General features: G+C 36.8%; 1 protein-coding gene across 1 annotated transcript; it reads right to left on the bottom strand.

The window, feature by feature from the left end:
- Window positions 1–1370: 1370 nt before the first annotated feature.
- Window positions 1371–22014, bottom strand: LOC106052109 (uncharacterized). Its single transcript, XM_056025245.1, has 7 exons — window positions 21948–22014; window positions 18947–19092; window positions 16965–17123; window positions 14432–14637; window positions 13759–13919; window positions 6634–6830; window positions 1371–1471 (listed from the first exon to the last, which is right to left on the bottom strand). The coding sequence occupies exons 1-7, from the start codon at window positions 21992–21994 to the stop codon at window positions 1422–1424; spliced, it is 966 nt and encodes a 321-aa protein (XP_055881220.1). The 5' UTR covers window positions 21995–22014; the 3' UTR covers window positions 1371–1421.
- Between the last annotated feature and the right edge of the window lie 1726 nt (window positions 22015–23740).

Below are 23740 nucleotides of genomic sequence, written 5' to 3'. Positions count from 1 at the left end.
ATTACATTTATGATAGAAATATTATATTTTTAAAGAGACAGACATTAAAGATAATAATTGGAAACCACAATGAATTTAAAAACTAGACATTTTCAGAGGCGTGCCGAGCATAATTGGTGCCCGATATTTTAATTGGAGCCCCCTTTCCCTTTATAGAAACTACATATAAAGGTATAGTATATAGAATGTATTTATTAATAAAAATACAATACAAATAATAATTATTATAATTATACTAAAACAGCAACAAAATGTATGACCTAGTTCAAATTATCGAAGGGCTTTCCCTAATTTTGGTTCCACACAAATTACTAGCTCATTGGGAAAACTCTCGTTTGACCATTAAAATATTAAAAAATATAATAATCTAATAATTAAATTCAACAGAATTTATTTAAATGACGACCTCCTTTTTTTACTCCGACAACCATAATAAAGTGAAACGCGCTAAATAATGTGTTAATAACCAATCATCCCTTTAAACCAGTGTTTCCCAAACTTTTGACTAAAATGTACCCTTTCATAATTTGTGTAACGCTGAGTACCCCTCGCCTTGAATCTATGAGAAGAATGAATATAAAAAATGAGTATTTTAAAAAAAATCAGCATAATTAATGAGGTGCAACGCGTACGCACTCCAAAGTCTTCCCGTACCCATGGGGGTACGCGTATCCCACTTTGGGAAACACTGCTTTAAACCAATAAAAAGGGAACAGTCCCATGTCGACGTCACTATAATATCCTAAGTCCAAAACTAAGCTAATCTATAACAATGTTATTTTCCTTAATATTGTCTCTATATTCAATTCATGGATGAATAAAAGTATACTATCTACAAAGTCGTGTGTCAAAATAGACCTTGCGCTCTATAGGGCAGATGATGTAAACGTCATCAGTTTCTGTGGCCACGGTTAAAGAAAGTGTCATGTGGCCAGCACATCGACCAACTTTTCCCCAACTAGTGTCAGGTACCCATTACAGCTGGATGGACTCAGGTGCTCTCAAGGATCCCGAAATTTAAAATCTTAGTCTTCACCAGGATTCGAACCCGGGGCCCCCAGTTTGGAAACTCAGCGATTGCATCTCCTGATAGGGTCATAACACAGTGAGAAAGCTAAAAAGCATGACATTGAGCTAAACAACAACAACAAAACAACAACGGTAGAAATATTTCAAACCACACACATTTATTACAACTTTGATTACATGACCGATCCAAACTAATTGATACAATTACATTTAATATAATTTTTTTTAATAAGTATATTATATATTTTTCTTGTTGTTTAAAATCTTTCAATCAGTCATCTCTCTTTGTTCTGTTTAAAATCTTTCTGTCTCTCTATTTCTATTTTTTCTGTTTAAAATTTTCTTTCTGCTTCTATTTTTTGTTTCTCTCTAAGTTGTACAACACTCCAGCTCTATGACTTCTGATTGATGAAAACTGCCAGAAAATCCGCTAGTCTGTATTCTGGAAGAAATAATTAGAAAAGATCACATATATTTATATTTACATTTTGGTGCTTCTAACGATAATCTATAAATCATCACACTTAACTCTAGTATTTATTCTCCTCATTTGACTCCTCAAAAAAGTTGAATAATTTTAATTATTTCATGAACGTATGTTGCACTTTTGAAGGGGTTAGTATAAAAATTAAAGTATGCCCGCGCATGTGAATTTGTTGGTGAAACCCTGACTCTCTCATTCCCTCGCCCCCCATCTAATTTAAAGTAGGGGGGTGTTAAGCTCTCCCTTTAACTGTTTCTCACATAACTGACGATACCGTTGTTTTTTTTGACCTCATTAAATTAAATTAATGTTTAATTGTATAAACTTTACATTGTGTTATTTAAAAAGAGCATTCATTCCCCTTTCGTTCTATACCAAAAAAAACATTTTCTAATAACAAACAAGAAAGTTATTCAAACTTCATCATAACAGAGTAACAAAATATAAATGAGAAAAGGAAGTATTCCTTCGGAACCTGGAAAACGGTCATGGAGAGAAGGAATTAAAGATAGCCCTGGTTGTATCCCTTACACTAACGTAAACATTTCTGAGCCTTTTACTTTTATCTACAAAATAATTAGTTAATGGCTTACTGGGCTTTGAAATCTCGCGGTTTGTGTTCTGTGTAGCAAAAGGCCACTCGTTTGGGTGTGTGTTCTGTAGTCCAGCTTTCTAATTGATATTTATATCCAAGTAACTCAGCACTCGCTTATAGGTGTGTCCTGTAGTCCAGCCATGTGATTGAGATTTTTCTCCAAATAAGCAAACACATTGTCCGGTTATCCGTGTAAACGTGTGGCTTGAAGTCCAGACCCCTAATTAAGATTTTACTACCAAGTTACCAAACTCAGTTCCGTCTTAAGGTGTGAGAGTGTCAATATACTGACAGTATTAAGCCTACGTCCATCGTATTCGACTTGTGGTCACCTATCAATGAACTCAATGTGATGAACTAAAAAGGGCGTTAAAGTTGTTCATCTCTGCCTCTGGAGATAGAACTGGTTACCCGTGTAGAGGTGTGGCTTGAAGTCCAGCCCCCTAATAAATATTTATTACCAAGTAAACAGACCCAGTTCCCTTGTAAGGTCAATACGCCGACATGAAGCGGCGCCTTCGACATAGATCGGAGGTCACGCATGAAGCCTACATCTAATGTATTTGACTTGTGGTCCCTGTCTATCAATTAACTCTATGTGATGGACTGAAAATATGAAAAGGGGGTGGGAGTTGTTTATCTCAACCTTTGTAGATATACCCGCACAGCTAGACAGACGTCTGGTCGACGTGACATGGTCAAGGAATATGAGATCTTAACATGTTAACTAACCCACTCAAAGGTCAAGACAAACAAAGTGAAAAAAATGTGCCAGCCCTTGCTGCTCTGAATGTAAAGCGCATTTATAATGTAAAGTTTCATGTCTTGTCTTCATAATAAACGATGTTTTGTGCATATTCATATAAGCCCTATTTTTAAGCACATCATTATGTTTTAATTATAAACGCTAATACATTCTATAACTGACATTAATGGAACGAGGTCCACATTATACATATTCAATAATCACAAGTACTTTTTACTATCCGGCCAACTATCCTACGGTGATATTCGAAAGGAGCCAAATATAGCCGGATAGTGAAAAATGGCCAAATACTCGGCCGGAGCCGGAGCTGCGGATACCATCCGGTGCACCCCTAATTATGATGTTGGGAAATGGGGTGACTGAGTGGTAGATATCCTGGCTTCCGAACTGGGGGTCCCGGGTTCAAATCCCGGCAAAGACTGGGATTTTTAATTTCAAAATCTCTAGGGCTGCTCTAATGGGTACCTGACATTAGATGGGGAAAAGTAAAGGCAGTACGTCGTTGTGCTGGCCATACAACACCCTCTTTTACCGTTGGCCACGGAAACAGATGGCCTTATTTCTGCCTTATAGATCGCAAGGTCTGAAAGGGGAACTTTACTTCTGTTTCTGTTTACGGAGTGACAACAAACGTATATCCCAATGCCGATCGACTAAAATAAGCTATTGTTCTTTACATAAAAAAAATTTCAACACAAACACACATACACACCATAGATATGTTTCATTCTTTTAAAGACATTATGAATTAAAAAACTAAAACTAATGTAGCTTACATATCATATCAAAATGTATACATTTGTTTTTAATTTTAATGTATTTATTTATCTTTATTTTTTGTTGTGGAAGTAAATTGAAGAATATCTGGAAGACTGAATCCGGTTCCAAGTTTTATTAAAACGATAACTTTGTTATCTCCCTATGTACTGCCCTATGGTTGTGAAAGATGGACGCTGAACGCTGAGGCTGAATAAGAATAAAGGCTACAGAAATATGCAGGGTATCAGATAGCAGGTAAAGGAGATTAAAGTTAAAACTCTTACAAGTCAACACTCTGGATGGCTAAAGGCTAACAGGAGAAGTAGAGAATCTGTTCCCAGCTCTATGTTGTTGTTTTTTATGGCCGGTTTAAATATTTCTTGAAAGCTGAAGTTTACAATTTAAGAAACTTGCAATAAATAATATTGAAGACTAACAGACTAACAAAAATGCGTTAGTATTCCATGCATTGGTCATTCTTTGAATCTTGTTAGTAGAGCAGCAGTGGACAGTTATTTGGGTACAGTCAACTTTTTTAGCTTTGTTCAATAAATATAATGTATCTACTTGTAGGGCAGTTCTATTATCATTTATCAAATCATTCAAAAATATAATATATCTACTTGTAGGGCAGTTCTATTATCATTCATCAAATCATCCAAAAACTTGTCAAAGACTAGAAAGAAAGAACATTCAATCAGGGTCGGCCTAAGGTCAACGCGCCTGGCAGGGGTCCCGCAAAGCTTATCACTATCAGTCATGGCTCTTGTCACAGGCTTTGAAAGATGTAGGACTTAAAGGGTTAACGTTTTTAGTGTATCATACGATTGACGTAGCTTTATTTAACCCACTGGCGCCTATTGCGTTTGAGTTTCTTCTTATCCATGTTGTATAATAAATCTTGATATAATGATCTAATTAATTTAAATAGTTGTTATTATAAAAACAATATTTAGAAGAGAGGCCTCACAAGCAAACAATAGGCAAAGCATGGTAGTGTGAGTTGCATCATCTGCATGCCGATACTGCAGAGAAATGTGAAACAAGATTAAACTTTACACATTTTGAATAAAATAGAGAAGTTGGAATTTATGGAAATGTTATATTTTTAGAGTTACCTGCTGGATGAATTTCACAAGGCTAGTCAATCACCGCAAAACCCTCAAATTAGTCTAGTTTTCTAGATGTTTGTAGGAAATTGAATGCTTCACTTTCAGATTTCTAGGTTTGAATCTCGATGAAGACTAGGGTTTTAAATTTCGGGAATCCTGCACCTTAATTTAATTCCAATATCACTATCATAAGATGTTTTTATTAATTAGACGATACCGCTTTAGGAATTGTGCATTTTAAAAGAACTTTTGTTACTACTTTTTAAAATTTTATTTAGTTATTGATGAAAAAATATTATTAAATAAAAGATTTATCATTTAACTTATCTTAACTTATCTTAACTTATCATTTCACATCTTAATTGTATGTCAGTTTAACACGCTAAATATCCAAAATCACATTTAGAAATGATATGTTTTGTTTTAATATTTAAAAATACATTTTTGCCTTTTCAAGTCTTAATCAGGTCCAGAGTCCACCAGACATTAGTTTATGAAAGTGGAGGCGATTGGTCGTTGTGCTGGCGAAATGAAGCACTCGTTAACCGTCGCGCATTTATTATCTTCATTGGACAGAAACAAAGATGCTTGTCTTTTGTGTGTGTGTGTGTATGTTTGTGTGTGTGTGTGTAACCTGTTCATAAATTAAGTTTAACATTCCTCTTATACCCCCAAGGGGGTCGATTGACGATTTGCCAGGGGTCGCCTAAGACCATCAAAAATATGGATTGTTTTTGTCTATTCTTCTACTGTTGTGCGAGTGTGGGTCGTGGCAGAGTGGGGAATTGTAAAATAGGGGTCGCCGAGCTTAAAAGGTTGAGAACCACTGCTCTACGGTGTATCAGGTGTACACAATACAGATGGATTGATAAGCGAAGTATTTTAAAAACCATTTAGATCTAATAATTTCACACTCCTGTCCACCAACTGTACCGGAAGTTATATGCCCTCAACTCTAGGGTTTACAGGTTGTTTGGAGCTTGGCAAAAGGAAATAATCGACAAGGCTCGAGAGGCAGTTCACGGGAGACATTATAAAGTGTATTTGATGTACTCACCTGGAGGCAGTTCACGGGAGACATTATAAAGTGTATTTGATGTACTCACCTGGAGGCAGTTCACGGGAGACATTATAAAGTGTATTTTATGTACTCACCCGGAGGCAGTTCACGGGAGACATTATAAAGTGTATTTGATGTACTCACTTGGAGGCAGTTCACGGGAGACATTATAAAGTGTATTTGATGTACTCACCTGGAGGCAGTTCACGGGAGACATTATAAAGTGTATTTGATGTACTCACTTGGAGGCAGTTCACGGGAGACATTATAAAGTGTATTTGATGTACTCACTTGGAGGCAGTTCACGAGAGACATTATAAAGTGTATTTGATGTACTCACCTGGAGGCAGTTCACGGGAGACATTATAAAGTGTATTTGATGTACTCACCCGGAGGCAGTTCACGAGAGACATTATAAAGTGTATTTGATGTACTCACCTGGAGGCAGTTCACGGGAGACATTATAAAGTGTATGTGATGTACTCACCTGGAGGCAGTTCACGAGAGACATTATAAAGTGTATTTAATGTACTACCTGGAGGCAGTTCACGGGAGACATTATAAAGTGTATTTGATGTACTCACCTGGAGGCAGTTCACGGGAGACATTATAAAGTGTATTTGATGTACTCACCTGGAGGCAGTTCACGGGAGACATTATAAAGTGTATTTGATGTACTCACCTGGAGGCAGTTCACGGGAGACATTATAAAGTGTATTTGATGTACTCACCTGGAGGCAGTTCACGGGAGACATTATAAAGTGTATTTAATGTACTACCTGGAGGCAGTTCACGAGAGACATTATAAAGTGTATTTAATGTACTCACCTGGAGGCTGTGCGCTTGGCCTCACCATCTGCTTCACAGGGGAGTAGAAAAACATTGGGTAGCTTGGGATGGGGCCCCAATAGGGGCTACACGATTCGTAAGCGGAGTCTATTGCCATGAAGTACAATGAGTCGGTCCAGCAATTCCAGTAATAGCTGAATATAAGGAAACGGCGTGAGAGGCCGTTGGCGGTTTCTCTGTTGGAACACAAGGGAAATAATCAGCAAATACACGAACACAAAGAGCAGGGGAAAACAATAGGGGGGGGGGGGCGCAACATCGCCGTCAACTTCTACAATAATGTTTTGGAGTCTCTCTCTCTCTCTCTCTCTCTCTCTCTGTGCTCTTCCCCATGCAACTTGTCATGTGACTAAATAGGCCCATCCTTGAGACACAACTGCACTCACACGGTCAGGCATCTGTAATCACAGTGGCGTGCGTAGCTAGGAATTTGCCATCATTTTGTAGGCCCAGAGGGCTTGCCTTTTTTTTTTTTGGGAGGGGGGGGGCTGCAATTTGCGTAATATTTAATGTTTAATGTAAAATGTTCCAATTCAAACACTCATTTGATGGCTTCCTTTCAAGTGGGGGCCCGGGGGGAATTTACTAATTCTACTCCCTCTCCCCACCCTAGCTACGCCACTGTGTAATCACCATGCACTGTAGCACAATCACCCTTCACCGTAGGAATGAGATTCGAGTGACACATCCTTAGACAAGACGAAACAGTTTCCCCCCAAAAAAGTGAAAACATGGTAGAGAAAAGTGAAAACAAAACCAACATGGTGTCACACTTTGTTATCTTATCTTATCTTATATAATACAGACGTTACTTCAAAAAAGAAGATGATTACGTCCTACGCGTCATGCATTTAGTCATGCATATTAACCAATGACTTAAATTCTGCCAAGTCACTGGTTTTCCTGGCTAGCTCAGGCAACCCATTCCATGCTCTAATAGCACTAGGGAAGAAGGAGTATTTGTACAAATTTGTCCTAGCATATGGGACGAGGAATGTGCCTTTATCTTTGTGTCTTTCAGAGTATTTTATTAATTTTGTTTTTGTATTTGAAGATTATGGTTCAGTGTTTTATGTATGATTGCTACTTTACTTTTGAGCCTTCTGTCCTGAAGGCTTTGTAAATTTAGTGATTTTACTAAAGGTGTTACTCTAGTCAAATGTGAATATTTGTTTGTTATGAATCTCACTGCTCTATTTTGTGTCTGTTCCAGTTTCTTAATGTTTTCTTGAGTTGAGGGGTCCCAAACGGAGGATGCATATTCTATTATTGGCCTAACCAAGGTTAAATAACATTTTAGTGTTATGTTCTTATTTGATTTATAGAAATTTCTTTTAATAAATCCTAATGCTTTGTTTGATTTTTTTGTAGTTTCATCAATATGTGGATTCCATGACAGTTTTTCATTTATTATAACACCTAGGTATTTTGCGTTTTTAGTCTGTGTTACTGGTTTGCCATGAATAAGATAAGTGGAATTAATTTGTTTTAGTTTTTTTGTTACTCTTAACAACTGACATTTTTCTGGGTGGAAAGACATGCTCCAATTTGATTCCCATTTCTGTAATTCATCTAATTCTTTTTGTAAAATATCTGTGTCTTGTGTTGTTTTTATTGTTCTATATATTATGCAATCGTCTGCAAATGTTAGATGACGTAATGTCTGTGGGCACAATAACCCTTCATAAGCGTATCTAGAGTCTTGGGATTTACTTGAAGCCGTAACCTTTAAAATCATTTAATACATCAAGTTCCTGAATTATTAGTTCCTATACTAACAGCAACAACTAAATCTGATAAAGTAAAATCAAAAGTAGAATTAAAAAATATTCTAATTACCAAACGAGCCAAATATTAAATTAAAAAAAAATATATATTAAGGCTTGTATTCCTAAGATTAAAGATGAGTGTAGTTTTTTTTTACACGACTATGCTAACCCAGCTGCCACCTACATATGTTTCCGCGTCTCGTGCAGACAGACTATTTAAGTTTTCTTTCCGTCTTCTGCGCCTGTCTTCAAAAAGAGTTTTTCTTATATAAAGGAAAGAATGTTATCACTAATTAATGAACCAATTGTAGCTGTCCCAGAAAGGGGAATAGACGCTGATAGTTTTGTGTGGTCTGTCTGTCCGTCCGTCCGTACCGTTTAGATATCGTAAACTAGAAAAGATATTGAAAATCCTACATAATGTTATTTTTGACCATTCAAAGTTCTGATGCAATGGCTACTTTTTTTCTTTTCTGAAAGAGAAACATTTATTTTTTAAAATGAACTATGCAAGCAGTTTTTTTTTTCTTCTCATAAAAATACACCATTTTAGAACTATTCACTATTAATAGTAACCAACACGGGAGGCTAGTTAGTAAGGGAGATTACTATTTACCTTATTTTAAACACATTTATGCAAACTGTTTTAGATTTTTTGTAAAATAAAATAATTTTACAATTTTATTGCTAAGTTAATTAAGTTCTTTCATACTAACTGCTACAATTTAAAAAAATGTTTATTAAAAAAAATGTTTACTATTTTGAAGACAAAAAATTCTATTTATTATGCATATAAGTGGAACATAATTTAAAACCAAAATTACTAAGTTATTTTTCATATTATCGCGAATACCGTGGACTTACACGAGCACAGTAAAAACTTTACTTTTTCCTGAGACTTTGAATAAGAGTGATCCTTTACAAAACAATAAGATCAATTAGATAATCATTACATAACATCAGTTAGGCCAGGTTAAATCCAATTTCATTGGTCTGCTGGACCGTTGGAGCACCACACAAGATCTGTCAACCTTCTTTCTCTATTCTTCTCATTCATTTGCAATTGATAGAATTTCATTCTGATATTCTTTCTGAATATATTGAAACCTGCCTTTTTACCAGCCTGGGTGGACAACTTCGAGGGCCGATTTTGAGTTTGTGTTTGCACACAAACTGTCTTCGTATCTTTGTTTATTTTATTTTTTATTGATGTATGTGTTGTCATCGACAATGAATAATTGTGCAAAACGTTAATTTGATCCGAAAATGGTGGTAGAAAAAATAAGTACAAAATTTGCTCAAGTCAGAAAGACAGACAGACAGACAGACAGACGGAGTGTGTTAATATAAATTTTGTAAAAAAACAACAGCCCACAAATGTCTGTTAATGCAAAGATTAAGGAAAATTACGGTATATCATGTTTTAACACATTTCAATACGTGGTTTAGATCTATATATAGAATCCAGGTACCAGGATTGTGAAGATCGAAATGACTGCCACATAATACTATTGCTACAGAAAGATCAAACATATATTGTCATCTAGTCATTTTTTTCCCCTCTAGATTGTCTAAACAGAGGGTGCGAAAAAAAAAAGGAAAATAAATATTTCAGGAAGTTTTTTTAGTTAAAAGATCCATATACAGGGTTCCCCCACCATTCTGAGATTAGGATTTCAGGAAATTTCAAGGAGTTTTCCAGGAGAAAATATTCGATTTCAGGAGTGGAAAAACGCGAACTATATCTATATTTAGTAATAAATATTGAATTACCATATACATGTATAAAAATGTTGTTTTTTTCCTTTTCAAATTAGCAAATTCAAAAGTAACTGATTAAAGAGTAAAAAAGTACTTGTAAACCAATAAGCCTATTTGCACTACTCTCTCTATATATATTGCTTGTATTAGTCAACATTAGGAATTAATTAAAATCTCTAAAAACAAATTGCAATGTATAACACATTATCAATATCAGTTACATATTTCAGTGGAAATCTCTTTCATTGATTGTTTTTATAAACAATAGCTGTCTTTAAATCTATGAAATCTAGCTCTGAATCATAAAGCTAGAAGTGAATTTGAAAGTAAAACCATGAATAGTTTAATTTTATATAGCAGCTTATATTATATAGATCATATTACACTATACTCTAAGCCCGTCTACTTCACAATCTAGATTTATAAAACTAAAACTAAGAGAGAGATTCCAGAATCTAAGTAGATCTCTATTAGATCTAGAATTCTAGAAATATAATCTATACCATATATCATATATAATATACTCTAAGGCCTCCACCCTAAACTAAAGACAGTAAAGTAGAATAGTAGGCCCTATAGTATATTCAGTATATTGGCTATATCACTATCTATATATCTGTCTCTATCTAGATCTATCTATCTCTATCATTAATAATCATATCTAGATCTGACTAGAGTTCTACTTGTACTAGTACTACTTCACTACTTGTAGAAGATAAGATCTAGATTATTCTAGATAGTAGATTGACTAGATCTATATAGTATATCATACTCATGATATTATAAAATATTATGCCATCATCTCATATCATGAGAAAGTCAAAATGCAGGGGCACCTGAAGAGGTCCAGTCCCCCGGGCCCCCAAATACCTAGATACGCCACTGGGGAGTACCTTATGTTTACACTATTTTAATTACTTTCAACTTTTTTTTCTCTCATTTCTTATTGCAGGATTTTAAGTCCATTTTTATTATAAAACAAAATTCAGTTTGAATTAGGGGTGCACCGGATAGTCCCTCCGGCTCCGGCTTCTGCCGAATATCCGGCATTTTTTACTATCCGGTGCTATTCGGCTCCGGTCGGATATCACTACCGGATAGTAAACCGGATAGTAAAAAATACACCTATTTAATATGCATAAAGTGGACCTCGTTCCATTAATGTCTGTTGTAGAATGTATTAATGTTTATATTAAAACAAAATAATGTGCTTAAAAAAATAGAGCCATTATGAATATGCACCAAACATCGTTTATTATAAAGACAAGGCGTGTTAATAACTTAATATAAATAGAAATGAAACTTTACATCATAAATGCGCTTTACATACAGAGCAGCAATGGCTGACACTTTTTTCAATTTGTCTTGACCTTTGAGTAGGTTAGTTAACATGTTAAAATGCTACATTCCTTGACTACGTCATGCTGACCAGACGTCTGTCTAGCTGTGCGGGTATATCTCCAGAGGTAGAGATGAACAACTCCCACCCCTTTTTATTTGTTTAGTCCATCACATTGAGTTTTTTTTTATAGGCAGTTGACCACAAGTTAAATACGATGGACGTAGGTTTAATGTCAGCGTATTGACACTCTCTAGAGGTCACACCTTTCTAGGGAACTGAGTTTGTTTATTTAGTAGTTAATCTTTATTAGGGGGGCTGGACTACAAGAGCCACACCTCTAAGGTAACCAGGTATATTTCCAGATGAACTCCCTCCCCCTTTTATTTGTTTAGTCCATCACATTGAGTTCATTGATTGACAGGTGACCCCAAGTCAGATACGATGGACGTAAGCACTCTCTAGAGGTCACACGAGGGAACTATGTTTGTTTACTTAATAGTTAATCTTAATTGGGGTGGGGGGGGGATGGGGGGTGGACTGGACTTAAAGCAAAACATCTACACGGGTATCCGGACAAAGAGTTTGCTTATTTGGAGAAAAATCTTAATCACGTGGTTGGTCTAGAGGCCACACCTTTTCAAGTGTGCTACGTTACTTGAACATAAATCTCAATTAGTAAGCTGGACTAAAGATCACACGCACCTAAACGAGTGACATTTAGCTACACAGAACACAAACCGCGAGATTATATAGCCCAGTAAGCCAGTAACTAATTATTTTGTAGAAGACACGAACAGGGATATCTTTAAATGGAGAGCTTAACACCCCCTACTCTTTATTTTATTTCTTTGGTCATTGACACCCAATTTATTGATAGACATTGACCATTTTTAAGCCAGAATGAAAAAAACGCAACTTGCTAACAAAGGATATTACACTGTCAATAAATATTAACGTTAAATAATTTTTCTAACGTGTTAACTTGAATATTACTCCTGCAGTTAAGTGTCTTGATTTGATAACAATATTCTTAATAATTTGTGACAGTCAATTAACTCCTTGTTATTATTTTTTTTTTTACTTAAGATGCGTACTTAGCTACTGTGTATCAGGCGAGGACGACTTTTACACACCTGACATTCATAGGATTACTATCGTTCCCTTTTGTAACAGTTACTGAAACCACGAATAAAATAATTAATAAGTATTAATTAAGAAAGATGTTTCAAACATACGATCTTTGCATTTAATGTTTCTTACGTACGTTCTTTGCACTTTAAAATAAAACAAAGATGTGCATGTTTGCGTGTGTGTATTTTTGCCTTGTATTAAAACCTTTAGAAAGAAAGCTAATTTCATTGTTTAATTCTTTTGACTTAATAAATAACGGAAAACCTTACAGTAAATTTTTAAATCGCATAAAATAAATTGAACAATAGTACCGCAGTTAGATCTAGCAAACAAAGAAACAATATGCTGGAGTGTCAAAAAAACAACAAAAAAAAACCTTGACCTCTAACTAGTGGACGGGTATAATGTATCTATATGCTTGACTGACCATGCCAATGTGTTGTCTTTTTGGACTGACACCCAACTCTATTGCGTGCGTATGCTCAAGGAAAAAACAATGCTTGATGGTTAACACAAACAACTATACACATTACACTAGGACTACATGTGTAGACTCACTAGGTATATCTGACCAGGTTGTTGCTCTGAAATGCATGAACACATACATCCGACCACTATATAAGGCAGATTGCACTTTACTTATGAGAGATTTACACTAGTAATTAGTTAAATATATACTAACATTATTTACATTGACCTTCCTACACATCCTTTACAGTTGGTGGTATTGTACATACAGACACACTCATGCTATACAGATTTTTAGAAATACTGTTAAGTTTGAATAAATCAATCAGTAACAGGGTTTAAAACAATAAGGTATATAAAAGGAAAAAAAATAAAACCAACTAATATAGGTCACATGTTATTTAACAGTTTCGTAAAATGTTCAGCAACACAAGCTATTAACAAGACACTTAGGTATCCGGCTCCGGCTCCGGCCCCGGCCGAATATCAAATTTTACTATCCGGTCATATCCGGCTCCGGCCGGATATCAAAAAGTACTATCCGGTGCACCCCTAGTTTGAATAGAAATTCTTGACCGCATTAAGCTATCTATCTCCATCTTGTGCAGATTGTAATGCAAGAGAAATACTCACCCTTGAAAACTAAACCAAAACACCTGAGTGTCGTTAGCCAAAAACGTCCAGTAGGAGCTGACAAGAAATGTCCGGCTGAACCAAGACTGTCTGTCGCTCGCCGAGCCATTGAAGATCATATAAGCAGTTTCAGAACCGTTGACATAAACAGATATTTTAATCTACAGAAAAGAAACGTTTTAAAAATCTTTATATTTACATTATTATTGATGTATAGAAAAAAAAATACTCTAAATGTTAATAAACAGAAAAGGAAAATGTAGAAAATGTATATGTATAATAATGTATATACATAAGAATTCTACCCATTAACATCAATAACAGAGTTCTACAGGTTCATCATTATAACAAGTCCGAATGTTCCTATTGGCCCGAGATCAATTTCTGAAATGCTTAGAGATCTTGTTCAGTTTAATACTATCACAGAGTATCTTAATTACCGCTAGTTTACAGAAACCATGTTGAATGTTACAAAATGTAAAATGATGCTACTAACTAGAAGCCATGAATAAATGGCGCATTATTTAAAATGGCGCTGCTAAATAGAAGCCATGAAAAAATATCTAAAGAGCCGATACTGACTGGGAGATAGAGTTAATACAGCTGTTTAAAACTTCAATAAGCCTGATTATTAGTAAACATATATATTTAAGTATAAAATATAATTAATTACCTGGTCAATATTTGTCCAGTTGTCCAGTACATAGCTTCTAAAATGTCTCTTGCAATTACCCAGGTTGTCCAATCTGTAACATCCAATTGGGAAGTCACTGGACATTGAAAGGTCATCATGATGGCCATTAGTTTCCCATAAGTCGTAGAATGAAACATTTATTCCACTTTGTGCTCTGAATACCAGTGTCCAGTTAGTGACTGAAACTGAATGGCATGCGAACATTAAGTAATATCAGCAGTACAAGATACAAGGGTAAGCATGACAATTTAAGTTCATTAAAATATTGTCATCTATAAAGCATTGAATATTCAAAAAAAAATGTCGTTGTTGCTATTAGACTTTTCGCTTTCAGAAAAGAAAGAAGTAGCCGTTGCATTAGAACTTTTAATGGTCTAAAATATCATGATGTCGGATTTTCACTATCTTTTCTAGTTTACGAGATCCACACGGGACGGACGGACGGACGGACAGACAGACCACACAAAACTAATAGCGTCTTTTCCCCTTTCGTGAAAAGAAGTTGAAGCTGCCTCATGACAATTATAAGGCGAGTAAACCATATGGGTAAATATCTCCATTCAAAACTAACAGACTAAATGTTTTCTATTGCCGCTAAAGAGTCTACCGTTCAAAATCTTGGTATGCATTAAAACTATTTAACAGTCAAAGAAAATGTAAATTGTGAATGCTACGAGTCAACGCTTAAGAAATAAGGATTGGATTTGCAACTGCAACAACGTGGGGATTAAAAGGTATGTCAAAAAGTAAAATGAAAAAGAAAAGTTGTAAAGTTCCCCTTTCAGACCTTGCAATCTATTTGGCAGCTAATATAAAGGTCATCTGTTTCTGTGGCCCGGAGCTAACAAGGGTGTCATGTGGCCATCACAACGACCAACCGCCTTACTTTCCTAAACTAATGTCAGGTACCCATTAGAGTTGGCTTGACACAGCGGCGCCCAAAAAATAATGAAACTAGATCTCCCAGAGTCTTTACCAGGATTTGAGCCCGTGACTCCTCTTTTCCGAAGCCAATCACTTTACCACTCAGCCCCCATGCCCCCATCAATGTTTGGTAGGCTTCTTTGGGCAAAATGATAATTGTTCATTTTTTGGATTGAGCCACAACATAACTAATTGTAATTTATTAATATTAAAAATTGCTCATTTGGTAAGCAATTTGAACTGTCATCACAAGGGTCCCGAGTTTGAACTCTGCCTGCTTCCACCCCCTGCGTGCCTATTTCAACTCCCTACCTGCCCACTTCCATCTCTGCCTGCCCGCTTCCAACCTTACCTGCCCGCTTTCACCCCTAGCTACCCGCTTCCAACCCTACCTGCCCACTTCCACCCTACCTGCCCACTTCCACTCCTGCCTGCCCGCTTCCACTCCTACCTGCCCGCTTCCACCCCTGCCTGCCCATTTTCACTCCTACCTGCCCGCTTTCACTCCTGCCTGCCCGCTTCCAAAACCCTACCTGCCCACTTCCACTCCTACCTGCCCGCTTCCAACCCTACCTGCCCGCTTCCACTCCTACCTGCCAACTTCCACTCCTACCTGCCCGCTTCCACCCCTACCTGCCCACTTCCACTCCTACCTGCCAAATTCCACTCCTACCTGCCCACTTCCAACCCTACCTGCCCACTTCCACTCCTACCTGCCCACTTCCCTCCTACCTGCCCACTTCCACTCCTACCTGCCCGCTTTCACTCCTGCCTGCCCGCTTCCAACCCTACCTGCCCACTTCCACTCCTACCTGCCCGCTTCCAACACTTCTGTCCGTTTCCACTCCTACCTGCCCGCTTCCAACACTTCTGTCCGCTTCCACTCCTACCAGCCCACTTCCACTCCTATCTGCCCGCTTCCAACACTTCTGTCCGCTTCCACTCCTACCAGCCCACTTCCACTCCTACCAGCCCACTTCCATTCCTATCTGCCCATTTCCACTCCTACCTGCCCACTTCCAACCCTACCTGCCCACTTCCACTCCTACCTGCCCACTTCCACTCCTGCCTGCCCACTTCCAACCCTATCTGCCCACTTCCACTCCTACCAGCCCACTTCCACTCCTACCAGCCCACTTCCGTTCCTATCTGCCCACTTCCACTCCTACCTGCCCACTTCCACTCCTACCTGCCCACTTCCACTCCTACCTGCCCACTTCCACTCCTACCTGCCCACTTCCACTCCTACCTGCCCACTTCCACTCCTACCTGCCCACTTCCAACCCTATCTGCCCACTTCCAACCCTATCTGCCCACTTCCACTCCTACCAGCCCACTTCCACTCCTACCTGCCCACTTCCACTCCTACCTGCCCACTTCCAACCCTATCTGCCCACTTCCACTCCTACCTGCCCACTTCCAACCCTACCTGCCCACTTCCACTCCTGTCGTCCTGCTCGAGGTCTGGGCTTGGATGTAAAAGACTCATTTCTGAATTAAATTCTTAAACTTATAAACCAAAACCAAAACATTTCGATTTAAAGGGCCAAATTTGAGCTACAGTTGTTTTTTTTTATGGTGAACTTACTTGCTTCAACTTTATACATCATACACCAGTCCTGAGCTTGAGTCCACGTGAGGTTATGAAACTTTTCTTTAAAAGTGATACAGGTCTGGTACGTCAGGCTGTAGGTAGCACTGCTACATTCATTAACACACTGGAGGGAACAAAATAGAGCAGACATGCCTGAAACAAACAATCAATATCATAGGAAAACATCAATAGATGGGTTAAAATTCTACATTTAAAAACTTAATATCCACATTTTTTGGAACATTTTTTTTGAATGACCACTATTTGCTTCTAAAGATTTAAAAAGAAATACCACTTTAAACTGGGAAGAAACGAAACAATGTTCAATAAAAAGCATATTGAATTACTTTTAACATAGTTTATATGCTTGAACGCTCCTATTTAATGATGTAGAGGGGTGTAGGTAGCTGGTTGTTAACGCGCTTGGGTTCCTTACTGAGAGGTATTTGGTTCGAATTAACGAGAATTTCTGAATGGCAGACTCCCTTGAGTCCATTCAATTGTAATGGGCACAGGACATTAATTAGTTCAAGAAAAGTGAATGTGTAAAAATAAAATTTTTTTTTTTTATTGTGTTAGGATTTCATCGCTTCTAAAATTCACAGAGTTAACGAAGTGTAAATTTATTTTATTTTCTCTTATTTACTCTCTGAATTATTTTTGATAATAATAATAATTGAGAGGTGCTGTGGGAGCCCAAAGGATCAAATGGACGAGAGAAATGAATATTGACATTATCAAATCGTTCCTCGTATAAATAACTGTGATGATAAACCTCTCCCAGGTTATAGGCAAATACTCTTCCAGGAATTCAACAAAATATAATCTAAACATCGCCGTACCACTATTTCACAATTTAAGAAAAACTGAGCTGGAAAAACAACGAAAATATGGGAACCCAGGCTTGAGATTAAGCGTTTATGGAAGTTATCTAAAATAACAATATACCCCATAGCTATATCAACCGAGGGGATAATAACAACTGACCTCAAAGATACCTTCAAAGCCCTTGGCATTCCTACGAACATTTTCGTTGCCTGTCAGAAGGCGGTACTGCTGCAGACCTGCCACATCACCAGAAAATTCCTCGGTGGAAACTGATAAAGGGACTACGATGAATCTTGTTTCCCTTAACGAAACTCGACCCTGGCTGCGCCAGAGAATGAATACTCGTTCTTTTCTAACATAATAGTAATAATAATGGGAACCTAGACTTTGAGATTTAGCGGTTGTGGAAGCTGTCAAAAATAATATAGCCTGTTGTTATATCAACTGAGGTGATGGTGACAACTGACAACTTCCCTAAGAAGATTCTCGTTGCCTGTCAGAGGGAGGTACTACTGCAGACCTGCCACATCACCAGGAAATTTCTTAGTGATTACTGTTAAGAGAAGACTACATGGAATCTAAATCTTAGCAGTTTTTTTAATTTAATAATAATCATAATCATAATGATTATAATCATAATAACCGCAATAATAATTTTAATAATATTAATTATATACTCCGCCTTTGTTGACCAAGATGTGAACAAACTTAATTCCTATTAACTCTCGAAGATGCCTATGGAGTCCTAGCCTAGCTCTGATGACACTTAAGGCGTTGTCAGGTCGGCCTATTTCTGTATTCATACTACGCATATGACTTATAATTTGGCGTGTCTTCAAGTCCGCAGATAATGGGGAATGTAATATTTATCGTGGCCACGCAATCCCAGCTGCGACCTACATATTTTGCCACATCCAGGGCATCATAACCATTGTCCGCCGGTGGTAGATTAAGATTTTATTTTCGACGTTTACGTCTGTCCTCGGCAGCGGATTTTCTTATGGTCTGAATTGCGTATCCCGCGGCCTGCACATGACTAAAGACAAATATAAAAAGCAAAACATTACTCTGAGATTTTTTTTTCGACTAAAGACAAATTGTAAGAGCAATACATTTTTCTTAAGAGTATCAAATGTTTTTATGCTTACTTCTGGATGTTATCACACTCAGGGGGGTCCCTCCACTCATGTTGTAACCGCAAGTGACTTTGAAGTCAGAGCTCGCGCCTGAGACGAGGTTGAAGGTCATGAAAGTCGTGAAGACGCTTAACAGAATCAGCCTGAGTCTAGTCATTCTAAATATTAAAGAGGATATATAATAAATATATTTATATATCTACTTGTCGACCCACGGCGTAGCATACGCCGTTATTTTGCAGGGCGGCCATAGGCCACTGTAACCTATGTGACCGCAGTGGGCCTCGCACTTTCATAGGACCCGCCCTAATTCTAGGTGCAAATTATTAAATTACACCATTTTATAACTTATAACAGATTTCCCGTGGCCTCCTGATTTCTGTGAAGACACTTAACAGAATCAGCCTGAGTCTAGTCATTCTAAACATTAAAGAGGATATATAATAAATATATTTATATATCTACTTGTCGACCCACGGCGTAGCATACGCCGCTATTTTGCAGGGCCGGCCATAGGCCACTGTAACCTATGTGACCGCAGTGGGCCTCGCACTTTCATAGGACCCGCCCTAATTCTAGGTGCAAATTATTAAATTAAACCATTTTATAACTTATAACAGATTTCCCGTGGCCTCCTGATTTAACATGAGCTGCAGGAAATCTCCTGAAATTGCAAAATATACGAAAAAGTCCTGGAAATCTCCGGAAATTATTAAAATCTTTTGAAAATTCATAAAAATCTCCTGAAATATATAGACGAAAAAATTGTTATTTGATGGTGTCATTCAATATGTAAAAAAAAAACAATCCTACGCGCGATTAAAAAAACGGCATTATGCAATACCCGTAATTGTGGAATCTTGTGAAAGAAGCTTCTCGCGCCTCAAACAAATGAAGAATTAATGAGGTCAACAATTCTCGAAGATAGATTGAAACATTTGGTAATTCTTGCTATTGAGCGTGATCTATGTAAGAAATAGACTTCGCTACACGCAAGGCTCGAAAATTAATTCTGTACGTAGTAAATAATTAATAAAATGAAAAGAAAAATTTTGTTTTCTAATACAATTTTCACTTATTATCCGTATCCCTACCCAAACAAAATCCGTTTCGCATAGGGCCCCACAATGGTTGAGTCCGGCCAAGCTATTTAGTGACGGGTGAATACAGAGTTGATTACTTGTTCTCCCCTCTTTTCTTTTCGCCGCTAAAGTTACGTGGGGTAACTCTAGTCCGACTTTCAGAAATAAAAGAGTGATCTTTCTTGACTTCTTGGTCACAATGGTTAAGTCCAGCCCTGTTATTTAGTGACGGTTGAATACTACTTGTTCTACCCCCTTTTTTATCGCTAAATTTAAGTGGGGTATCTCTAGTCCGAATTGCAGAAATAAAAGATTGATCTTTCCCATTACTTCTTGGTGTCCAAACTGTTGATCCATGAAGAAAATTATATAGAGAGATACTAGCCAGATATGACCCGTGACAAGCGGGCTTTAGTTTTGGTATTACTGATCTACTGGTTTGAATTTAGATCTGTGTTAAACATAGAGAATGTTCCCTTCACATTTTTTTTATTTTGCCAAGAAATAAAAGTCGAGTGTGAAAATGGGTTTACCCGTTCAGCCGACATATTTATACAAAATATAAAATACTGTGAAAACGGATTTACCCGATGTGTTAAAAAATTTCGTTTTTAATAGAGATACAATTAGGTACTTTTTAAAAATATTTTTAGGACCATTCGATTGTGGTCGAGACATTAAACATACTGTACGGTCTCCGTTATGATTTAAGAAGCATTTATGCCAAGTTCTATCAAGATTGGTCAAACGGTTTTGATTTCTATGCGGGACATACATACATACGTCTTACCTTCTGCTTTATATATTAGCTATTTATATATATATATATATATATATATATATATATATATATATATATATATATATATATATATATATATATATACTTATATTTAAAAAAAATATGTTTATTTCGTTTAAAATGAGAAATAATGTATTTAGTGTTATGTTTATATGTAGAGTATAATTTAAAACAACTAATAAGAAGTGTTTCATACTATGAGCGTGAAGTGAAATGTGACTGTAAGTAAACTTAGTAATTTAACCAAAGGGTAAAGTTGAGGCCTTGAATAGGTCATTGGTTAACATGCATGACTAGATTCACCTAGGAACACACGTAGACGTAATCATCCTCTTTTTTGAATTTCACTAGATAGTCTGTTGAATGAGAATTTGGCAATTTATAAAACCATCAATTAGATAATTATTCAACTACAGGTTCACATTAAACCAAATCTTTATGTGACAACCGTTCATTTACCCCTAAACTTTTATTGCATGTACCGGTATTGTTGAGTTTTCATTTAAATATTCATTTGTATTTCTTGGTATAATAAAGCTGCCATTATTATTTAATTATGAGTTAATCATCATTATCGGACATTATATTAACTTATTATTATTATTTATTATTATTTTATTTTAAAATTTTCTTCGAAATCTTCTTTCCTGGTCTTTTTTTTTTACCCATTGCTGCGGCTCTGAAATAACGCTTAGACAATGTTACCGACACCACCTTCTATTTCGCTTCTTCCATTTACCTGAGGACTGTTTGATAAAACACAATTAGACCGTAGTGCATGGTATATATATTATATATTATATATATATATATAACGTGATTTACATGTAACGTATTTTAACTATCTTTTAATCTTTAACTATCTTTTGATCTATCATATCTCTTCTAGATATTTTACCTTTATTTAATATTCACATAAAGTATTAGGGCTTGCATATATCTATGGTGTCCGTATATGATGAAACATCCTCGAATTTCTACTTACTTTAAATATTTATATAGTTTATTTGGTGTGCCTTCTTGTGAATACTAAAGTGAAAGTTCAAAAGAGTTAAAGATTCTTTTTTTTTCAGAATATCAAAACTCTACAATGACAGCATTAAAATGATATATATGTAGGGTTACTTACTGTAGAAGTGACTTGCATTGTTCTTGTGGGCAGAGCAGAACAAACATTAATTTACCAAACTGCAGGGAAACCAAATGTAATCATATTTTTAAAAAAAAAGACCACCTTAGATACACGAATCCCTACCCCCAACCACACAATCGTAGCTTGTTGCTGATCTCAGGCCTTGATCACGTGAACAAAGCAGTGATACCATGTTGTCGGTATCGATGCCGATAAATAAAAGATGTATAAACAATACCTCGTGAATAATTGACACCAATCAAGAGGAGACGATACAAAGAGACAATCTAGGTCCTTGTGTCTAGAACAGGGGTTCTCAACCTGTGGTTCGCGACCCCTTTAGGGGTCGATTGACGATTTGGCAGGGGTCGCATATGACCATCAAAAAAAATGGATTGTTATTGTCTTCTCTTCTATTGCTGTGTGTGTGTGCGCGGGGGGGGGGCGGCAGAGTGGGGGATGGTAAAAAGGGGTCGCCGAGCCTAAAAGGTTGAGAAACGCTGGTCTAGAACATGCCTCAAAACAAAGAGAACTATTCGCTGACTTACGATGGAATGTGTCTGTAAAATCACTAGATAACAGGGGCGGACTGGGTGTCACAATCGGCCCGGGCATTTCTATTTCATCCGGCCCATAAATGTGTATATTATATGATGGACATCCAGTTCTAGGTGTACCTGTCCTCAAAACCTTTCTGTTAAGTTTGATAATGTACCGCTAGCTGTACACATGCATACAGTGAATATACATACGTCACTTAGAGGGACCCATTTGTAAGAGAATACAATAAAACCTTTAACAATTTAATACATGCCTTAGTGACATCCATCCACCCTTATCTTATAAAATACAGACCTGATTAAAAAAAAAAAGATGATTACTATCATTCTCCGCCCCGGTTGGGGTGTCGGCCCACCGGGCATTTGCCCAAATGCCCATATAGCCAGTCCGCCCCTGCTTGATAAGATATTTCGCTCAAAATATCAGCCAGGAAAACCAACGACTTGGCAGAGTTTAAGTCACTGATTAACATACATGAATAGATATGACGTAATCATCTTCCCCTTTGAAGTAATGAAGATAAGATAAGGTAATACGAAGTAGTTTTTTAGTAATTAGTCGGCAACAGTGAACTATGAAAAAAGCGTCCTTGACCTTGTTCTGGTATGGCAGCATATTTAGAAATCCGCTCCCAATCTTTCTCGTTATATTTTGATACGTTTTTCTTTATAGTTTGCTTTATATCTACCTACGTACTGGATTGTATTGCTTAAAGAATGGTAAATTTGATTTAATTTTCTGTTTATCTGAGGATTCGAACCTGGGACCCCCCGGTTCGGAAGCCAAGTGCTCAGCCACCGCACCTCCGATATGTGGTGCTGAATTGTGGGTCAAGATTACAACCTGGGTGCAACTTCTGGTGTCAAAAGTTGTTCAACAAAATTAATAATACAGACAAATCGTGGAGAAGTGTTAGACCTTGAATATGGCCACTAACAAGTGAACGTATTGTTGACGTATTTAACCGATATTTAGTTATATTATACATTAAAAGATAATAAGAGCTTATACACAACATTTATTTTATGAAACAAGTGTTAAAAGTATTGTTGCGATCTTCTCAATCAGGCCTTCTGCAAACACTACTTAACCACAAAACACAGCACATCTAACTCAAGAACTTGACAACAAGAGCTTCAAGTAACAAAGTGGCAATTTAATTACAAATACATCGACAGCCAATTCAACACAATTGGCTACATCAATTCAAATGCTTTCTTGAACTTAAC

The sequence above is a fragment of the Biomphalaria glabrata genome, chromosome 4, assembly GCF_947242115.1.
Source record: "Biomphalaria glabrata chromosome 4, xgBioGlab47.1, whole genome shotgun sequence".
Classification (NCBI taxonomy): domain Eukaryota; kingdom Metazoa; phylum Mollusca; class Gastropoda; family Planorbidae; genus Biomphalaria; species Biomphalaria glabrata.
The sequence above is the reverse complement of the archived record's forward strand: the minus strand, read 5'-3'. Positions and strand labels throughout refer to the sequence as shown.